Genomic DNA, 22,705 nt, shown 5'->3' on the forward strand with positions numbered 1-22,705 from the left:
GATTGTTTGTGTCCACCATATCAGGACACAAGGAGAAAAGACCTATTTATAAGCCAGCAAGAGGGCTCTCACCAAGAACCCAACCATACTAGCACCCTGATCTCAGACTTTGAGACTCCAGAACTGTGAGAAATAAATGTTTGTTGTTTAATCCACCCAGTCTATGCTACTCAGTTATAGCTGTCCAAACTGAGTGAGACGGAGGCCAAGGTGCTAGAGTTCACAGAGCAGAGTACTAGGAAAAAGAGAGCTCTGGAGGTCTACATAGGGTCCTGTGCAAGTCTCAGATGAGCACTGATTAGTGTATATGTGTGAAGAAAGCATCAGAGGATGGGGAAGGGGGAAGACAAATGGAAAGGCTAGATGGAACCATTCTCGGAGCTCTCTCAGGGCCAGAGATATTTCCTGTTCTCATTTGCTGGACTAAGTGCTGCTCTGGTCTTGCCCAACAAAACTTAAAACCAAAATTCAAGAGAATCAAACTGTCTACAAGTAACTTGACTACATCCTAGAAAAGCAGCCTGAGAATATTCATCAGGAATTCAAAAATATCTGACACTCAGTAAGGTAAGATTCAAAATGTCTGGCATCCAATAAAAAGTTACCAGGAATGTAATGAACTGAGAAGATATGAACCACCATGAGAAAAATCACGCAGTTAAAACCGACTGAGAAGTAACACCGATGATGGAATAAGTAGTCACGGACATTAAAAAGTTATATCTAGGGGCACCTGGGTGGCTCAGTGGGTTAAGCATTCGACTTTGGCTCAGGTCATGATATCATGGTTCATGGGTTTAAGCCTGATGTCCGGCTCTGTGCTGACAGCTTGGAGCCTGGAGCCTGCTTTGGATTCTGTGTCTCCTCCTCTCTCTGTCCCTCCCCCACTTGCACTCTGTCTCTTTCTCAAAATCCAATACACATTAAAAATTGTTTTAAGTTATATCTATATTCCATGTGTTTATAAAGCTACAGGAAAGACTGAGCATATTAAGGAGAAATGAGAAAGATACAAATCTAACTTCTACAGATGAAGACGATAATATGCTACATGAGAAAAGCACTGGATGGGATTACAAAGATTAGTAAACTTGATAACATGACCATAAAAACTAAGAAATCTCATATCGATGACTTCTACCTTAAGCAGCTAAGAAGAGCAAATTAAACTCAAAGTAAGCAAAAAAGGGGAAATAATAAAGATCAGGAAACCCATGAAACAGAACACAGAAAACAATGAAGAAAATCAATAAAACCAAAAGCTGGTTTGTTGGTTTTTAGAGAAGATGAATAATATTGGTAATGGTCTGATAGACTAATCAGGAAAAAGAAGATAAAACACAGATTTCCAACGTCATATATGAGAAAGGTAACACCAGTATAGACTCCATAGATATTAAAAAGATTCTGTAGACATTGCGAACAACTTTATTCCAATAAATTAAATAACTTACATAAAATGGACAGATTTGTTGAAAGACATTAACGAACCAAAGCTCATTGGAAAAGAAGTAGGTAAGCTGATAACCACATGTCCATTTTAAACATTGAGTGTGGAGTTAAAACCTTTTCACAAAGAAAATTCCAGAACTAGATGGATTCACTTGTGAATTCCACCAATCCTTTAAGGAAAGAATAATTCCAAGTCTGCACTAACTTTTCTAGAAAATACAAGAGGAGGGAATAGTACCCAACTTACTGTAAAGCCAGCATCATCCTGATATGAAAGCCAAACAAAAATATTACAAGAAAAGAAAACTACAGAACCATATCCTTCATGAACACAGATGCAAAATTTTTTCACAAAATTTCAACAAATGCAAGCCAACAATACATCATGGCCAAGTGTCAGGTGAAAAGAGACTAAGTTGAGAGGCAGGAAGTGTACTGGAAGGAACAGGTGCCAGAGGGGCATGGGTCTGGACTCCAGCCCCATGTAGACCACTTTGCAGCTGTTGGCTTAAGAGGAACAGTAATGATCATGATCATGATGACAATGACTTCTCCCATCCCTTGATCACATGCTATGTTCATGGTGTCAGGTGCTTAAACACTTCATCTCACTTAGTCCTCAGAAAAAACATGTGAAGTTCATATTATTATCCAAATTTTACAGTTTAAGAAACTGAAGCTTAAAAAGGTTAAATGACTTGCCTGAGTTACTAGTAGAGAGAAGACTGGGATTTGAACCACAACCAGGGTTGAATGAGACAACCATCAAGCGGTTGGCACAGCACTGCCTGGCACATTAGACAAACTCCCTTACCTGCTTAGTCATTTATGGATGTGCAGTCCCCTATTGAACGTTGAGCTTCAGGTCCCAAGAATCCCAGATTCCAAAGGTTCATCCTCTTTTAGGGAGGAAGGAAATTACCACTACACAGGCACCATTCCCTCCCTCTTGCTTGAGAAGTGTGATGTGGACAGGGGCCTCCATTCTGCTTGTAGGCATCTGGGCTCCTGCCCCTGCTACAGGTGTTCTGGCCCCCAGCTGGGGAAGATCTAACCTGACTCTTCATACTGCTCACTTATTGCTGTCAGGATGGGATCTGCCACTGACTGAGCCCCTTCTGTGTACCCAAACCTGTGCTCACACTTACATGTACCTCCTTAACCCTCAGAGTATTGCTTTCTGTTCCAAATATGATGAAAATGAGGCTCGGATAGAGGAAGTGATTTTCTCAAGGCCATGTGGCTAGAGAGTGGTAGAGACAGCCTTCAACCACCAACCTGTTTGGCCTTCTTTCCCCCTGTGTTACACAACAAACATTGGCTCTGTGTCTTCTGGGATTTCAGAACCTAAGCCTGGGGAAGGGAATGATGTAGGGATAAATAGTCATGAGAGAAAATACATCAAAATCTATGACTATACCATGCAACATCTGCTTCCTGTGCCCTGGGTATGGCTGCCCCATGTCAGGCCCCTGATCTAGGAGACCACATAAAGCCCAAAGTCAGACACATTTTGAGAGTAAAAGGGAGTGTTTAAAATAATGAAAGGAGTTAATTGATCTACAACAGGAATAAACCAGAACTGTTCCGTGAAAACGAGTATATGAGATCACCCTACCCAATCCCATCTTTGCCTGACCTATCTCCCCACCAATGGAGCCAAGCACTGTAACTGAGACTTGTCGGCCCTAAATATCCATGCTGTTTGGATAAATGTGCTGCATCTCTAGGAACCCAAGCAATAGATGTGAGATAACATTCCAGTTTTGTTCAGCTGCTGGCTTGTCCAACTTTGTGCTCTAAATATATTAACAAGACTTCTTTGGTCTTGGCCTTGAGAACCTGTCCTTTAGGGGGACTTGCTCTTTTTGGGACCCATCCAGTTACCAGGCCCCATCCAGTTCTGCCCCTCAGTTCTCATCCAGTGTCCTGTAGACAGACATCCTTGACCTCTAAGTATCACTTGACCTGGATTCCTCATCACTGTCTTCTAGCAAGATAAAGGTATTCCCCATTGGCCTCAAGTCCCCCAGTGCCCAAACTGGATTTGGCTTTGCCCTGAACTTCACCTTCATTGCTGCACCCCTCAGAATTAAATTATACCTTGCTGGACTACACCATCTGTCATAGTTGGTCAGTGCCTCCCATCCATAAGGCATGTTCCTTTCAAGTGAGCCTTGTCCTGCACCACTTAATGAGGCTAAGCCAGTCTTCTGCCTTTCTCTCCTGGAATTCTAGATGGACCCAAGAGAGAACTTAGTTGGAGAGTATCTTCCAAGTGGATCTGAGAAAGACTGTACATCTGTCCTGGCCTTTGACCACCTGGCTCCTACACCCAGCCTTATAGACACTCTACAGCCTGACTGTACACACCCTGTAAACCAGAACTTCACCTTGGTCATAGAGATGTTACAGTAGAATGATTTGGAATTTGGCAGATCTAGGTTAAAATTCAGACTATGTAATTTATCTACTAGGAGGTATGAGCAAGCCACTTAATTCTCTTATACTCCTACTATCAAATGGCTTACTGACCTTGTTGTGAGGACTAGTTAGATTATGTGTAGTGCTCAGTGTACCATCTGATAAAAGTGAGTGTTCAGTAGTAGGCAATTATTGCTACAGTAATAGGGTTGGTAGCATTTACACAACAAGATCTGTGGCATTGGATTATAGTAGAGTTCAATAAATGGCAGTGACAAGGACACTAGGAGGTATTAGCAGCATTTATGTTATCCACACCCAAGCCTTAGGGATGCGGCCATGGATAAGATGCTTGAGGACATAAAGACACACACACATGCTTTGGAAGGAAACAAACACATCTTATGAGTACTATCGCTGTGTCATACAGAGATGTGGCAACTCAGCCATAGGACTCCTCCCTCCTCTGAGTCTCAGTTGGGGGAAGTTTCAGTCCCCAGTGGAAACTTAAGAAGGATGCCCAGCTCACTAGCTCCAGGGGCCACACCCAAAGTGTCTTGTGGCATTAAACTCCCTGGCTGAGGCTTTTATCCAGCCCAGGGGCTCTGTGCTGCATTTACCAGCATGGACAGAGAATCCTCAAGGCTTACTAGGGATCAGAAATCCACTCTCCAACCCATGCTAATGCAAAGAGGACCTCTGTGTCTGCCAGCTGGAAGCACCTCCCTCCAGGACTGCTCTGCATTCAGCACACTTAAGAGAGGACGAGGTGTCCTCTGAAGGGCCACAGTGCTAAGGTGAAGGAGTGAACTGCTTCTATACTGTATGAGACCAAGAGAAAGCAGGCTGTTGGGGGCACAGGAGTGAAGGAGGCTACTCAAGCAGAAGAACAGGGTGCTGGTCATTTGTACTTGGGACTAAGGGAAGGGTTGGAGGGTTTCCTTCCATGGGCACCCCCAAGAATGACAAAGGAGCCCAGTCTTCTCTGTCCAGCTCACTGGGTGAGAAGTGTAGGGAGCGCCTGCCCTCACTGAACAGGAGTGGGATCTCCAGTGCACTTTCTAGCCTTGCACAAGTCCCTCTCAGGAGCACCATGCCAGCCCCATGCCCAGCATGTGTGCTGGGGCCCCTGACAAGGCATTCTCTTCCTTTTTCTGCACCCAAAGAGCAGAGGCCAGGAAGGGACAGATAAGTGTTGGCAGGTGGAGAAAGGAGAATGGGTATGAATATGGTGTTTTCCTAGCCTGAGGGCTTGATGTAATAATTTCTTCATGGGTCCTTTGAGAGAGGCAGTAGGCATAGTGGTTAGAACCTGGCAGGCTATGCAGCCAGAGACCCAGCACTGGAACAGGCTCCCAAAGCAGTCTGCAGTCCCTGCTAGATACTGTGGAGAGATCTTGAAGAGATATAGCCTCTGGCTGGGGACACAATATGTAAGATCTACAAGGCTAGATAGTTGAATAAGAAGAAACCCCAGGCTGAGCTGTGAAGGTAGGGGGGATGTGGAGAAGCAAAAAGGGTTATAGAAGGCATTCCCAGCAGATAAACAGCTTGAGGGAAGCAAGATACAGATCCACATGGCATGTATGGCTGATACTGAAAAAGCCAGTACCTTGGAAGATCTGTAGCTCAGATAGGAGGGCCCCCCAGCTGCCCAGACTATGATCCTTTTGGTAACCATGCTGTTAATATCATGGCTCAGAAGTCTCATTTAGGTATTGGTGAATCGCAGACTTGAAGATTGGTTAGAATCAGATGGGAGAGCCCTTAAATTCCAGGCTAAGGAACCATGAGAAAGGGCATAACAGATGAGACAGTACTGGTGGCTGGTGGGTGGACTAGGAAGGGGACCAGGAAGCAGCCCCTGAAAAAGCCCAGTCTGGGGTATGGACAGATGGAAAGAAGTATGTGATCTCCTCCTCCTTTGCAGCCCTCATCATCCGGCTTTGGGGTTGGCCTGGCACTGCTGACCAGTTCTTATGTCTTGGAAGTTTCCCCTCAATGTCTAAGACTCTGAGCTTCCCTTCTCTCTCCTTCACAACCACTCCTGATAGGAGCCCTCTTTCTTCTTCATCCAATTCCTGGTATTCCCTAAAGCTCTGCACATAACATCATACCATCTTCTTTTGCCCAAACAGCCTCAAACAACATTCCCACCTTCCAGATTCCCACCAGCACCCTGTAGCAATCAGTCCTCACAATTGTGTTTTCAGCCCTGTCCTCTGAAACCTCAGATACTTGAAAATGCCAGGATAGCTCCTCTCTGCTCCTTCCACTCAGTTGCCCATTATCTAAATCCCTCCCTTTTGTGGAGCACTGTCAATAGACCAGGTATATTTCACACAACCTCCACTATGGAGGAGGTATTACAGATGAAGAATATGGGACTCTGGAGTCTAAGTGACTTAGGAGCAGGTAAAGAGGCTACAAGACTCAGATTTGTGGACACGAAGTCTATCTATGCTCTGTGTACTCTGCTCTGGCCTCATGTCTCCAACTCCCAGAAGGAATCTCTTGCAATCACAATCCTGTTCAGCTGACTTCCCAGCTCAACCTTCCCCGTGGTGTTCATGGCACTGATGTGATCACAGGGCTCCAGGCTGGTATTTCTGCTATCAAAGAATAGCAGAGCTGAAAGTTTCCTTTGGAGTGGGCAAGTCCAAAAGCCTCACTTAAAAAGGGGGCTGTTGAGGCACCTGGGTTACTCAGTTGGTTGAGGCCTGACTCTTGATTTTGGCTCAGGTCATGATCTCAGGGTTGTGGGATTGAGCCTTACCTCAGGCTCCACACAGAGTATGGAGCCTGCTTAAGATTCTCTCTCATTCTCTCTCTGCTCCCCCGTTTCTCTCTCTCTAAATAAAAATAAAAATAAATGGGGCTATGAACATAGCAAATCCAGGACAGAGTTAGGACCAGCCCTTTGTTCTTCTGATTTCCAGACTCACTCTACTTATACTAACCCCTTTACTTGTCTAGTGTTTTATATTTTGCCAAATGTCTTGACATACAGAATCTTATATGCTCCTTGCCATTACTCTGTACCACAGATGTTTCATCTCTAACAGGTGGGATGACTGAGGCCAGTGGAAGTGAAGGTACTTGCCCAAGGTCACACAGCTGGGTAAGTGACAACCCTGGGACATTCAAGAAGAGCTGAATTTAAAATGTGGTCATGGGGTAGTAATTGTAAGGATTCAACAGAAAATCCCACAGGTATCCAAGCACAGGAAACAAAGGGGGAACTGGAGGTAGCAAGTCAGGAGCCAGAGTCATGCTCTCAGTGACTGGGGTCTCTTCTCTGTGAGGTCTCTTCTCTGCTGCCCAGCATGTCTACTCTTAATCATTTCTGCAAGATGTCCACTTTTTTTTCTCTATAGTGTCGACTCCCCTGTAACTTTGGCTACCACCACACCGACTCTGGTTGTTAGTACCTCAGGCACCCACAGCTCACTGACATAGATTTCTAGTGTTGTCATTTTGAATTCTCAGAGAATTGCCCTCCAGACTGGGGCAGGTGTATACCCTTGATAGAATTCAGCAGTGGCCAGGGGTTGGCTAGGTCCCCTGCTACAAACATGGCTACCTAATGCCTTTCCTTCTATGGGTGAGGATAGTTTCCAGAGAAGGACCGGTGGGCAGTCAGGCATCCTATATAATATTACAGGTATGAATCCAGATCTCCTGACTTACTTGCCAGTGACAGAGCTGCCCATCTTTCTTTCCCTTCGTATCCAACTCAACAAAGGTTTGATGAAATCCATGTGAGCTACTGTGCAAAGGTGCTATGTGTGTATGACTCAGCTTCTGTCAACTCTGTCCTCCTTCCCCCAAGGCCAAGGACAGAACAGGGAAGTCCTTGTCTCCTTAATAGACAGATCACTATGCAGAGCCTCGGCAAGGAGAACCACAGCTTTGTATCTGAGTTCATCCTCCTTGGTTTCTCCAGTGAGTCACAGGTCAGAATAGCCCTGTTCTCCTTCTTCCTTCTCCTCTACCTCATCATTCTTCTGGGCAATGGACTCATCATCACCCTGATCTACATGGACTCACACCTCCACACACCCATGTACTTCTTTCTCAGCATCCTCTCCTTGGTGGACATGAGCTATGTCACTACCACCATGCCCCAGATGTTGATTAATATGGTGTGTCCAAAGAAAACCATCTCCTGGGGAGCTTGTGTAGCCCAAATGTTCATCTTCTTGGTCCTGGGCATTGCTGAGTGTGTGCTTTATGCCATTATGGCCTATGACAGGTATGTGGCCATTTGCTTCCCTCTTCACTATCCCCTGCTCATGGGCCGCTCCATTTGTATCAAGATGGTCACAGGCTGTTGGGCCATTAGCATAGCTGGGGCCCTGATCTACACTGTCTTCACCATGCGTCTGCCTTATTGTGGCCCCTACAAGATAAACCACTTCTTTTGTGAGGTCCCTGCCGTCCTAAAGTTGGCCTGTGCAGACACATCCTTCAATGACCATTTGGACTTCATCTTGGGTTTCACCCTGCTCTTGGTCCCATTCTCCCTCATCCTGGTCTCTTATGTCTGCATCTTTGCCTCCATCTTAAGAATCCACTCATCCCACGGGAGGCTCAAGTCTTTCTCCACATGTGCCTCCCACATTACTGTGGTCATTATGTTCTATGGGCCAGCCATGATAATGTACATGAGGCCTGGCTCCTGGTATGACCCAAAGCGGGACAAGAAGCTAGCTCTGTTCTACAATGTTGTCTCTGCCTTCCTCAACCCCATCATCTACAGCCTCCGGAACAAAGATGTAAAGGGGGCCTTTCTGAATGTATTTGGTAACAGAAGGGCATCTCAGTGACCCAGGATGTTTCAGAGTTGCCCAGAGTCATGGACAACAATGACTATGTCATGGTTCAAGGCCATCGCTTTATTGCTTTTCCTGGATTCTCTCTTCACCCTCTGGAAGTTTCTATCAGTTCAGTCAGATCACAGTCAAATGTTTAACATGCACACATGCTTTTCTACAGTGTAGAGGATTTGGGATAAAAATCATGTAAAGAGTAGACAGATCATACGGAAGCACAGTCTTGCATTACTGTCTGACATGCATTTACAAGTAATAATTAACATTGTTTTTTGCACTAGGAGCTATAAATTCCAAGCTAGAACTATTTTACACACATCTGTGTAACAATGTGGCTAATAATTGATTTGACCTGGACTCAGCTTCTGATACTCTTACCTGATTTTACTATTTAAATCTCACTTTTATTTTGAGAAAATAAATACTATATGTATTTCATAAAATAAAAACATGTGTATATGTACCTCTATATATCTGTATGCATATTTCTACCTCTATATAGAGAGAAAGGGAGAGAAAGAGGCAGAGACTCACAAAGAGAAGTAATAGAAATAAAATAACAAAGGCCCCATTTTTCCAAATCCCAAATAAACACTTGTTGGGGTGTCTGGGTGGCTCAGTAAGCTAACCATCTGACTCTTGATTTTGGCTCAGGTCATGATCTCATGGTTTGTGGCATCAAGCCCTGTGTTGGGTTCAGGGCTGAGTGTGGAGCCCGCTTGGGATTCTCTCTCTCTCTCTCTCTCTCTCTCTCTCTCTCTCTCTCTCGATAATTAAATAAATCTAAAAAAATAAGTGCCCTTTGAATATTCTCAGCTCCTCTGAGTCAACCACTATCATTAAACTGAGGTCTACTCCACGTAGTTTTAAACTTTAAACTTTTGCTTACAGACAATTGCATCCATAAGCAACACATAGAATTGTTCTTGCATGAATTTGAAAATTTATAATGGTAGCATGATATCCATATTATTCTGAAAACACTATAATTCAACATCTTGTTTCTGACATCTACCCATTCAATATACACAAGCCTAATTCATTCTTTGCAGTGAGCATTTAAATATAACACTTCTCATTTACCTAATCCTATTTTGTTGAACATTTATTTTCCAATTTTTCTTTGAACATTTCTCCATTGTAAGTACTGTTTTCCTAGGATTTGTATATAGTGATGGACTTGGCATTATAGATTGTAGATCAAAGCAATTTCAAGTTTACTAAAAACTCCTAAATTATTCTTCCAAATAATTATACGGATACACACCTCCAGTTCTCATCAACACTTGATACTACTTATCTATCTCAAACATCCTAAACTTGCTACCTATCTCATGGATGGAAAGTGGTAAAAATCATTTTTTTGTTTCATTCATAATTCCCTGATTGCTAATGAATTTAGCATTTTTTCATAAGATTCTTGGTAGTACTGGGTAGTAAGTTCTGGACTCAGACTACTGTGTTCTAATCCCAGCCCTACCCTTTACTAACTCAGTGGTGATGGGCAAGGTACCTAACTTCTCTGAATCTCAGTTTCCTCATCTGATAATAGGAAGAAAATAGTATAGACATCAGAAGTTTGTTGGAAGGATTAAATGAGACAATACATGTCAAGCACTTGTCATAGTGAAAAACAAATTGTAAATGTTCAGTGAATATGAGATACTGTTTGCCTTTTCTTTTCTTGATTTGTAGTTTATTATATATTTTGGGTATTGCTTCTTTGTTACATGCATTGAAGATATCTTTTCCTCAGTTTGTTGCTTGTTTTCTTTATTGCAAAAGTAATATAATATTTATTCTTAAACTTTTATAAAACAGATGCAAACAAAAAGAAGACAATGAGGGGGGTGCCTGGGTGGGTGTCTGACTCTTGATCTCTGTGTAGGTCTTGATCTCAGGGTTGTAAGTTTAAGCCCCATGTTGGGCTCTACGTTGGGTGTGAAGTCTACTTATCTCCTTAGACCTGGAGATAATTACTGTTAACAAACATCTCAATGTCTATATTTTAGGGTTTAAAAGATTTTAAATTGTTTTTATTAATATTTTTAAAGAAATACAATTATTAAACTATTATGTGTTTTCATGATTTCTTAAAAGGTTTTAACACTCTATTTTTGGTCATATTCTCATTTTATTTTATTTTATTTTTTAGAGTAGTTGACACACGACATAGTTTCAGGTGTACAACATAGTGATTCAACATCTCTACACATTATGTTGTGCTTGCCACAAGTATAGCTACCCCTGTCACCATAGGACACTATTACAATATCATTGACTATGTTTCTCATGCTATACCTTTTATTCCCATGACTTATTCATTCCATAACTGGAAGCCTGCATCTCCCACTTCCCTTTGTCCATTTTGCCCATCCCCCCCACCTCCCTACCCTCTGGTGACCATCAGTTTGTTCTCTGTATTTATAGGTCAGATTCTGCTTTTTTTTTTGTATGTTTATTCTTTTGTGTTTTAGATTCCACGTATGAATGAAATCATATGGTATTTGTCTTTCTCAGCCTGACTTATTTTACTTAGCATAATACCCTCTAAGTGGTCCATCCATGTTGTCACAAATGGCAAGATCTCATCCCTTTTTATGGATACGTAGTGATTTTTTAAATTGAATTATACAATATATATTTTCCTGTAACTTGATGTATTCACTCAATAATAGGTTTTGACATTTATCATGTTGATTTGTTTTCATTGCTAAAGAGTATTCTTTTCTTTTTATTCTGATGAATAGAATGACTTCTAATAAATAGAATTTTTAATAAACTTATGAATCTTTTCCTTTATGGCTTTTCTTAAATGAACATGTAACAAAGATTTCACTGAGTTCATTAATTCATGTCCCACATTAAACATAATTAATGTAGGGGCGCCTGGGTGGTTCAGTCAGTTGAGTGTCCGACTTTGGCTCAGGTCATGATCTCACAGCTCATGGGTTTAAGCCCCGCGTCGAGCTCTGTGCTGACAGCTCAGAGACTGGAGCCTGCTTTGAATTCTGTGTCTCCCTCTCTCTCTGCCCCTAATCCACTCACATCCTGTCTCTGTCTCTCCCAAAAATAAATAAACATTAAGAAAAAAATTTTTAAAAGACATTATTAATGTATCACTTACTATGTAACTATGTAAAAGTTGAATGAGCTCACATTAACTTGACAAAATGTTATATTAAAAGTCATTTAAATATTTACTAATTTTTATTTTGTGAGATCTCTGTTTTTCAGCAAATATTCTTTGCTTTAGGGTCTCTGACACACCTGTAGATTATGAAAGCCCAAAGACCCTAGACACTTTGTCTGCAGTACCAAATGGATGAAACAGCCCTGGGGATGCCACTTGGCAGCGGGAGAGGACAATTTCTTGGCCTCCATCACCTTAGACCTCCCAGGGTGCCTTATTTTTTTTCCCCCCTGGGAAAGGAGGGATAGCTGAGAAAAGACCTGCCCTCAGGGCACTGTCTGAGCCCCCCACACACCCTCCCCAGCTGGCTGGGCTTCATCTCTCCTAGCCAGACCTGGGCCTCCAGAAGGCACAGCCTGAGGTCCCTGGGGGGTGACACCCTTTAGTGGGAGCCTGGGCTAGAGGCTGCAGAGACTGTCCTGACTAGGGCCCCATGGACACATGCCACTCTGGAGTGGCCCCTGAGTCTGAGGGAGTCCTGCCCACAACCCCCTTCCCCGCGGGATTATAAGCTTAGAACAGCATGCCCCCAACCATCCTGGGGAAAAGCGAGGCTACTGGCTATCTGCCTCGCCCAGCCTTGCAGCGAGGTCGGGGAGGAGCCCAGCCTGATCTGCAGTCCTGCTCACCAGCTGCCTGTCTCTTTCCCCACGTCTGTGTGAGTGTGCGCACGACTGTCTGTCTGCCTGTCTTTCTCTGGCCTGCGATCTTCTGTCTCTGCCTCTCTTTCTCTGTCTTGCTTTCCATCCCTTTCTGCCCATCTCTTTCTGCCTCTGTTTCTGCTTGCTGCTCTGTTTCTCTGCCTCCAAGTGTCTGTCTCTCTGCCCCTCCTCCTGCAGCTCTGGCTCGGCTGTGCTGACTGATCTTCAGCACTCTGCCCCTCTTGCCTGTTGACCCTGTGTATCGCTCCCCGGACCACAGCATGAGTCTGCGGCAAGGCCTCTCTCTACCCATCCCTGGTCCTCTTCTTCTCTGCCTCTGCCGTCTCCGTGATTCACATGGATCTCCCCCCTGGCTTTCCCTGGGTCTCCCCCTTGAACCTGACCCTTGGCCCAATCGCTCCTTCACCTTCCTGCCATCTCAGCCTCCACTCCTCTGTCACTGTCTGGTCTGCACTCGCCCACCTTCTTGCTCTCCACCTCCAGCTCCTTATCTCTTCTCTCTCCACACCCCTGCCCTACGGCGTGTGTCCCTCTCCTCCCCTGTTTGGTCTCCACCAGCTCTCTGAGGTGCAGTGGCCCTGGGCAGCCCTCCAGCACTGCAGACCATCACCTGTCTCTCCTTGGCTCCCACCTCTTTCCCTTCTGTGTCTTTTCCTCATTCTGTCCCTCTGATCCTCTCCCCATGGGTCTCCACCGCTCCACGGCTCTTTCCTTCAGTCCTTTCTCCTCTTCCTTCAGAAAGAGAAGAATGACCATTCTTCCACTTTCTTCCTCTTTCAGTGCTGGTCTTTTCTCTCTTCTGTCAGTGCCCCTCACATTCTGGTTCTCTGTGCCTCTCTGCCTCCTTATCACTTGTATGCGAGTCTCTTTTCCCTCCCAGAGCCTCTCTATCTTTTCCCATTATTTTTTCTGCGTTTGTTGCTTTCTGGGTCAAGTTTCCTATTTCTCTGGGTCATGCTTAGCACCTGCAGGTCAACATTGATACTGGGGGAGGGTGTACGTGTGTGTGACAGGGGAAAGGGCTGGAGAAAGGAAAAGGGAGGAGAAACCATATATCTTCAGAACCTGACAGAATTAAATATTACTGTAATCAACCTCCATTTTTACGGATGAGAAATAATTACTGGCTCTGAGTCATGGCAGTAAATAGCAACAGTGAAAACCTAAAACTCTCGGGCCTTTCATCTCCTAGCTGTGCTGCAGAAGAGTAGATATGAGAGGAGGAGATAAATATAAGGGTCCGAGTGAAGAAGCAAACAATTTTCCTCTAATTTCTATTACATCCTAACAAGGGGCCAAGTCTGGCACCCCCAGCCCCAAGCCACAGACAACCTGGGGATTAGAGGCTCACCCCTTACCAGGACCTTGCAATCAGACAACCCATTCCTGTCCAGGTCATCATCAAACCTGGCTGTGGGAGAGTCAGAACCTGAGGCTCAGAGAGGCCAAGTAACTGACCCTGAGACACACAGCAAACCAGCCAAGGAAAGTGAGAGAAGAAATCAGTCCCTAGGCTGCACTCTGGACAAAGACAAATTCATCAAAGGCCAAGGAGTCCTGGGGGCAGAGGTCCACCACCCACATTTTCTCTGCTTCCTCTGTCCTCAGTCTGCAGGCACAAGTCGGAGGTAAGACCCGGGCAGCCTCTCATCACTATGGCCCTTGTTTAAGGACCTCCATCTCTCAGGAGTTGAGAGAAAACATAGTTTGCAGCATCAGGTTCCCCTTGTCCCTAAGTCCCATTCCTGGCCCGTGGCTCATCTCTGAGAGCAACACTTGGCAGTTCAAGAGCCTGGACTAGGGCTCAAGCCATGTGGGTGCTCATACTTGAGACACTCTTGCTGTGTGAACTTGGGCCAGTCACTTCCCCTCTCTGGGCTTTGGTAAAACAAGAAGAGTGTACTAGTGGTTATAAAATTGAGTTTCAAGTCTGTAACTAGTAAGAGGAGCCACCAGCAGTCACGTGTGTCTGGGTAAGGAGGGTGTGAATGGAGTAGGTTCTGAGCTCCTGCAGAAGTCTGTCTTTGGCAAAGCCTGAAAATGCATAGCTCGGGAACTGTGAGACTCCATGACCTGCTCCCCAACACCTCAGTGGTCCAACATCCATTTTCAATTCTGTTGTCAGGGAACGGCCCATCTAGAGGACGGTGTCCCCTCAGTCACACATGCCTCCCCTGCTGTCTCAGTTTCGAGTATCTTCCATGGAGGACATTTAAGTGTCATCTAGCCTAGACACCGAGGAGGCATGGAATTGTGGGGCCCTGGCACCCCCTGCTCTATCTCTCCAGCCTCTGGCCCCAGTTCCCTCCAAATCCAGGCATAAGTAGAAAAGCATCAAGTGTCTGTCCTAGAGGAACCATTACAGATTATCCACCACCCTCCTTTTATAGATGAGATCATGAGAGCCAGGAGGCTGGGCGACTTCCCAAAGCCATGCAGCCAACTAGTGCTCCAGTGAGCAGGAGGGCTCGGCTCTTATAGGACGCAGAGGGACAATGACCGGGGAAGTTGGCTGGGCCCAAATGTGAAGGCCTGTGTGCACGCTAAGAATTCTGGTCTCTTTTATTGTTAATAATGAGCAATGGCCTTCTTGCCCTAGCTGGAGGGTGGACAGGGGGGTTGGGGGAACAGGATGGGGTGTAGGCTGGGGGTACTGGGCAGCCTTATTCTGGTCTTCTGCCATGCTGAAGACCTACAGCTGGAGGTGAGCCTCTTAGGTGGGAACCCGTATGTATCTCTGGGCCGGGATCGGGAGTGGCCAGAGCTCAGAGCACCTGCCCCAGGGCAAGTTGGGTTCCTCCTCTCGTGAGCTGGAGCATTCTCTGGACTCTCGTGGTGGTTCAGGAAGCAGAGATGTGTCTGCTTTATGTCCCCACCTCCCGTGCTGGTTCAGGCAGAGACACCAACACCAATCCCTCAGGTGTTTTTGGCATTCATTTGCCACCTCTTTTGTTCACTGGCATAAACCCAGGACTATCTTCGCCCAACCTCCAACCATCTTGCAGAGTTCCCGCTGTACAGACGAAGCTGCTCAGGTTCAGAGAGGTGAAGTAATTTGCACCTCTCTTGCACAGCAAGAACAGTAAGCTACTCCTGGAGCCCAGGTGTGCCCAACTCCAAATCCAGGGCTCTGCCTTGGCCTCAGATCTAGCCTCACTTCTCCTAGTTTTGCAGTCCCAGAGGTCTAGCGCCCTGAAGAATCTGGAATCTCAGCTCATCTTCCTTTTTCCTGTGTGATCACACTTCCCGCTTCTGCGAGCTGGTCTGGTCTCATCCCACATTGGGATGGGGTTACCATTCTGTCTCCCAATCTGAGTTCTCCACTTATGGGGAGTCAACCTGGGTTTTCACCTCCCAAGTCATCTCCTATCCAAACACGTTTACCCTAACCAAGATGTGTATGTGCATTAAACTGCATAAGCTGGGGCACCTGGGTGGCTCAGTTGGTTAAATGTCTGACTTTGGCTCAGGTCATGATCTCGCAGTTGGGGAGTTGGAGCCCCGCTCTGAGCTGTCAGCACAGAGCTGGGAGCCTGCTTTGGAATCTGTGGCTCCTTCTTTCTCTGCCCTTCTCCTTCTCATGCTATGTCTCTCTCTGTCTCTCATAGAATAAATAAATGTTAAAAAAAATTATAAAGAAATAAATAAATAAACAAATAAACTGCATAAGCTAATTCCAGGTGCAGCCCAGTGGAGGAGATGAGCTAGGACAGCAGGAGGGGCTCTCTCTTCCATTCCCTCTGGCCCTTCTCTAGTCCCTGCATCTCTCTCCATCTGCCATCTTCCTCTCTGTACCCACCCTTTGATCTAAACTGAAAGAAGAAGTCAAACCCCTAGGTATTCTAACTTCAAAGTATTTTGAATTTTATTCCTTATTTTTTTAATGTTCATTTATTTTGTGAGAGAGAAGGAGGGACAGTGTCAGCAGGGGAGATGCAGAGAGAGACAGGGACAGAGGATCCAAAGCAGGCTTCATGCTGACAGCAGAGAGCTTGATGTGGGGCTCAAACTCACAAACTGTGAGATCATGACCTGAGCCAAAGTCTGGTGCTTAACCGACTGAGCCATCCAGGTGCCCCAAACTTTATTCCTTATTATAAAATGAATTCATGTTTGTTGTGAAGACTTTATAAAGTTCAAAGAACTTTAACAAATAATATCAGCTATAAATCTAAGCACGAGAAATGACCAGTTAACATTTTGGTACATTCCTTTCCAATTTTTTGTGTATGCCTGTAAATCTTTACACTATTAGGATTGGGTCATATAGTTTCACATTCTGTTTCCTTAACTTAACAATCTATTGGAGCATTTCCCTACAACATGAAGTAGTCTCCAAACTATGATTTTAAAGGCTGTACAGTATTCAATCATATCAATGTACCATAATTTATTTAGCCCAGTCCCTTATTATAGGACATTTATGTTTCCAGTTTTCGCTGTTAGAAATAATATTGCAGTGAACACCCTTGATGAAATCTCTCCCCACATCCCTGATGTTTTTCCCTATGTGAAATTCTTAAAAGTGAAATTGCATACTGTCACATCATCCTGCAGAAAGAAAGGTATAGTAATTTATTTCCCATAACAATACATTATGAGAATTCCTGTTTTATTGTAAACTGGCCAGTGCCAGGCGTTATCATTTTAAAGTAGTTTTTGCCAATTTTATGGGTTGAAAATGTACTTCATTGAGGTCTTAAGGTGTGATCTTTAACCATTAACAACAGTTAAACTTTTCTGTGGGTTCATTGGCCACTTGATCTCTTCTTTTGTGAATTAATTTTTCACATTTCATTCTCAGTTGCTAGAGTTTTTCTTTATGTTTTAGAAGATATATTCTAATGACACTTGTTTTCCACATATATCACAAATATCATTAGTGTTTTTAACTTAAAGAAAATTATATCACCAAAAATATTTGTCTTTTCCTTTACCATTTTGTTTTTGTGTTTATGTGAAAGGAAAAAATACTGGCATTTAGGCAGGGGGAATGTGAGTAGATTGGGCATAATATGGACACAGGGAAATTGAAAGAAAGAGAGTCAACTTTCTCTGCACAGTTAGGTGGATCAGTGGTTCTCAAAGTGTGGCCGCACCAGCAGGCAGTGTGAGCATTCCCTGGGAGCTTGTTACAAATGCAAATTTTGGGGCCCCACTCCAGACCTACTGAATTTTGGGGAAACTCTGGGTGTGAAGCACAGTAGTGTGTAACAAGCCTTCCAGATGCTTCTGATACACGAAGCAGGGAGATAGGGAAGTGGGGTTTATGGCTGGCTGCTCAGGTGACAGGAATAAGGAGTCCTAGAAGGGAGACAAGGGGAGATGAGACAAGGTTCCAAGAAGGAACCCAGACCCCCGTATGACATAATGGTTGTCTCGGGACTAGAGGAAGAAAAACTGTTGCATGGAGGGTCTAGGGACTTTATGGAATTAAATATTCAATTTTAAATTGTGCTTCCTTATAACACATCTTTGTCTTACAACACCTTCAGAACAAGTCTGAGGACAACCTTGTGTTGGGGAGGTTTGGGGCATAAAGGTGAAAGAGAATAGGGATGAGCCATGGAAGAGGTCCATCCCAACCTGAGGAAGGCAGGGGGCCAAGGGTTCAGTGAGAGGAGAAATTTTGAGAACAAAGTAACCAGGGATACACAAGGAACCCTCAAAACTACTAAAAAAATAAGAAGGGGAAAGAATCTGGCTTCTCACAGCAGGTGGGATGAGGAGCTTGTTGCCTTGTGTACTTATAAAAGGAAGAGTTATCACCACGAGGCTGAACGACTCCGAACATTCAGGTTATGCTATAAAAGTCTCTCTTTGTCTCATCATAAAATAAACATTCACCCATATATTTTCCCCTAGGATGCTTTATAGTTTTTGCTTTTTGCATTTAACTGTTTCACATAGTTAGAATTTATCTTGGTAGGCGGCATAAAAGAACTTTCTCTACCCAGATCATCAACTGGTTGAGCAACATTTGTTAAATAACTTCCTGACCTCTGATTTATAATCACCTCTTCATCCCTGGCTGAGGTCCATTTCCAGGCTCTCTGTTCTGTCCCATCCATCTGTGTAGCTGTCTCTGAGCTCACACTACATTTTTGTGGTATATATACCACACACACACACACACATATACATACATACATAAATATATGGTATTATGTTTACTCCTTTGGAAGAGGGTCACAAATAAAATCCAGGATAACCAGTTAAATTTGAATTTCAGATTTATTTTTATTTGCTAAATCTGACAACTTGACTCCCTCTTCATTGTCCCTTTTTTCCTTCAGTATTTCCTTGACTATTCCCACCTATTTATTATTTTTTTGTATTTTTTAATTTATTTTTTAGTTTACATCCAAGTTAGCATATAGTGCAACAATGATTTCAGGAGAGGATTCCTTAATGCCCCTTACCCATTTAGCCCATCCCCCCTCCCAAAACCCATCCAGTAACCCTCTGTTCTCTATATTTAAGAGTCTCTTATGTTTTGTCCCCCTTCCTGTTTTTATATTATTTTTCTTCCCTTCCTTTATGTTCATCTGTTTTGTCTCTTAAATTCCTCATATGAGTGAAGTCATATGATATTTGTCTTCTTCTGACTGGCTAATTTCACTTAGCATAATACCATCTAGTGCCAGCCACGTAGTTACAAATGGCAAGATTTCATTCTTTTTGATTGCCGAGTAATACTCCATTGTATATATATACCACATCTTCTTTATCCATTCATCCATCGATGGACATTTGGGCTCTTTCCATACTTTGGCTATTGTCGATAGCACTGCTAGAAACACTGGGGTGCATATGTTCCTTCGAAACAGCATACCTGTATCCCTTGGATAGGTACCTAGTAGTGCAATTTCTGGGTCATAGGGTAGTTCTATTTTTAGTGTTTTGAGGACCTCCATACTGTTTTCCAGAGTGGCTGCACCAGTTTGCGTTCCCACTAGCAATGCAAAAGGGATCTTCTTTCTCTGCATCCTCGCCAACATCTGTTGTTGCCTGAGTTGTTAATGTCAGCCTTTCTGACACCCACCTATTTATTCTTTCATGAGCTTCTGAATCACATTATCAAGTTCTTATAAAATCATTCTATTGGTTTTAATTAGATTTGCATAACAAAATAAATTTGGAGATAAAGGTTTGGTTTTGGTTTTTGTGGTTTTGGGGGAGGTTTGTTTTGTTTTGTTTTGTTTTGTTTTGTTTTGTTTTGTTTTTAGCCAAGTTTAGTTTTTCTGTGCAGAAATATGGTATATCCCTGAACTTAATCGAAGCTTCCTTTATGTCTTTCAGAAAAGTTCTAAGGAATCTTCTGTTTGTTTTGTCATCATTCATATTGCTCTCATAGGTCCTGAACATTTCTTGTGAGGCTCATCCTTAGGTATTTGTATATTTTTGTTTATTTGCTGCTTTTATAAATCTTTTTTTCCAATATGTTTCTAAATTTTTTTCCGGTATAAAACATTTCTACGTTTTGGGGTATTTCTTAGTTTTTTAATGATTAAAAAAAATACACATACTCATTGTAGAAAAATAGCAAATAGGACAGAAATGGAAAAATAAAAAGAAAAGGAACTTCATTCATCGCTAGCTGCTCACTCACCACTATGGTAAATCTTAGTCCTCAATGATAAAAAAATCTGACAAGTCTGTGTATAACGAGCCGGCATTTTCTATGCATCTGATATGTGATGTAAAATACATTTTTTAAAAATGTGTGTGCATGCGCATCTCTGTACACATGAGATCTTACTATGCATATAGTTCTTCAAATCTTTTTTTCCCTTTTTTAAAAAATTTAATTCAGTTCCCCGGGGCTATGCCAGGACGCAGGGAGGAACTGGGCCTGGGGAGACCCACTGGGCAGCTGGCTGCTGGGCAGGGTCAGTGCCTGGGGAGACCCAGCAGGAGAGGTGTCAGGGCCCAGCTGCTGGTGTTGCACAGGCTCCAGGGTCCCCAATTTTTTTCATATTAAGCCAAATCAACCAAACTCTTTAATTAGCTCTAGAACTGTATCAGTTGGTTGTCTTGGGTTTCTACCAGAGACAAATATGATATTTCCAAATCATTATAATTTTCTGATCTTTATAATATTATTTCCTCGCCGTAAACTATTTCTTTGGCTACACCTTTCTGAATAATCTTACACACTAGCAGTAATAGTAGCAAACACTTTGCACACCACCAGAACAGGGATCATAAATTCAAATGCATGGCTGGGGTGTGGCAAGCAGGCAGTGTAACTGAGTAAAACTAGTCTATGAAAAATAATAAGGAAGGACAAGGAATATGGTGAACTGGTGGGTTCACACTCCATCCAAAGGGAAACCACATGCTCACCTCCTGCTGGTTGGAGGAACATGGGCCCATTATTGCCAAGTCTAGCTTTTGATGCTAAAAATCTACTTTTTTTATGTGTAAGCTCAACTTTTAAAAATATTGACAATTAATTCAACTTTTAAAAACTATACAAGCCAAACAAAATATATCTGTGGGTTATACTTGGCCTTCAGGTGACCATTAAGTGACCTCTATGCTATAGTTTTAGCAGTAAGCATGATGCTGGCTCTTTGTAACACATATTCTTTATAATATCAAAGGAGTTTTTGGAGAGGCCATATTAAATGTCTCTGTGAGAGTTCACAAAACAGAAAGTTGAGAGCAATCTACGAAGCCATAGGAACAAAGGGTGTACAAGTCAGAAATGGATAAGGAGGTGGGCTGGGGTACCCACGTGGGCAGAGTGCATGTGCTTAGTAAACCCTTCTCAACAAATTGTAACCACTCTCAACAAATTTCTCTTTCACAAAACTCTGGGTTTTGTGGATTTACTTCTGAACATTTTCTTATAATCACTAGAATTTTTAATATATTCAGAATAAAATAAAAGTTTTTCTGAATCATAAGACCAAACAGACAATGAATATTGAAAGATGGACCAGCCACAGGGAAAATTTTTAAATCTCAGTATGTTCACTGTCTCCAACAAAGCAAAACCAATTTATTGGCACCATATGGACAGTGTGAAGGAAGGCATCTTTGAAGAGTTTCCAATTAAGGAGGTATGATAAATGAAGAGTAATTGTACAATATACACATTGTTAAGATTATATCCTCTTTGCATGATGTGTTGGTGTTATTCTTTTTATTTTAGTAACTCTAAAAATTGTTTATGGAACTATACTCACTTTACTCATGACCTTTCCTTAACTATAAAATATCCCTTATATTTTGGAAGACAATGTTTCAGTAAGCATTTGGTAAAAATTTGTTGAATGAATGACATAATTAATGAACACTGGTGAAGTCTTATTCACCAGAAAAGGCTATATCTTAAATATTAACTCTAATTTTTATTGTGCATAGTATTGGTTTTAATCCCCAATTCTAACCCTAGTCCCAATCCTAATAGTGATTTTTTAAAAAGATAAACCTTAACCCAAATAATGAGTATAATAGTCCTACCTTGATCCTAATCTGAAACCAAGTATTAGCAACCCCTGTAGTTCCAAGAGAAAACAGAAAATAAGATGAATAGAAAAGCAAGGCTCTGGGGCACCTGCGTGGTTCAGTTGGTTAAGCATCTGACTTTGGCTCAAGTCATGATCTCAGAGTTCACGAGTTCAAGTCCCACGTTGGGCTCTGTGCTGACAGCTCAGAGCCTGGAGCCTTCTTCAGATTCTGTGTCTCCCTCTCTCTCTGCCCCTCCCCTGCTTGCACTCTCTCTCTCTCTCTCTCTCTCTCTCTCTCTCTCTCTCTCTCTCCCTCTCTCTCTCTCTCTCTTTCTCTCTCTCAAAAATAAATAAACATTAAAAAAGAAAGAAAGAAAGCAAGGCTGTGTCAGAAGGAAAAACAGATACCTATAGGCCAGAATGGAAACAGCATATAACGCTTCCCTGATTTGGTGTTCACCATTTTCATCCCCATATTCCTCAACTAAATCCTGAACCCAACCCCAATACCACCCAAGCTACTATGGGGACATATCTCACAGTGCTTCCATCTGCCAATCCAAACTGCCCATTAAGAAACATAAATGAAACAATGAGTGTGAAAATTCTTTACACACCCTTGGCATAGACACTCAATAAATTACATACCCTCAAAACTCTTTAAACAGGCAGATCACA

At 43.1% G+C, this 22,705-nt stretch overlaps 1 protein-coding gene across 1 annotated transcript; it reads left to right on the forward strand.

Moving 5' to 3' along the window:
* The first annotated feature begins 7,328 nt into the window (after nucleotides 1-7,328).
* Nucleotides 7,329-8,924, forward strand: LOC106970184 (olfactory receptor 2A12-like). The gene has a single exon (XM_015066760.3). It carries the CDS (start codon nucleotides 7,758-7,760, stop codon nucleotides 8,703-8,705), a length of 948 nt encoding a protein of 315 aa, XP_014922246.1. The 5' UTR covers nucleotides 7,329-7,757; the 3' UTR covers nucleotides 8,706-8,924.
* The last annotated feature ends 13,781 nt before the right edge of the window (nucleotides 8,925-22,705 follow it).

Source organism: Acinonyx jubatus, chromosome C1 (genome assembly GCF_027475565.1).
Source record: "Acinonyx jubatus isolate Ajub_Pintada_27869175 chromosome C1, VMU_Ajub_asm_v1.0, whole genome shotgun sequence".
In the NCBI taxonomy this organism is placed as follows: Eukaryota; Metazoa; Chordata; class Mammalia; order Carnivora; family Felidae; genus Acinonyx; species Acinonyx jubatus.

Excerpts from the sequence above, each read along its gene's own strand:
- LOC106970184 (XM_015066760.3), top strand. The coding sequence starts at position 7,758 with ATGCAGAGCCTCGGCAAGGAGAACCACAGCTTTGTATCTGAGTTCATC.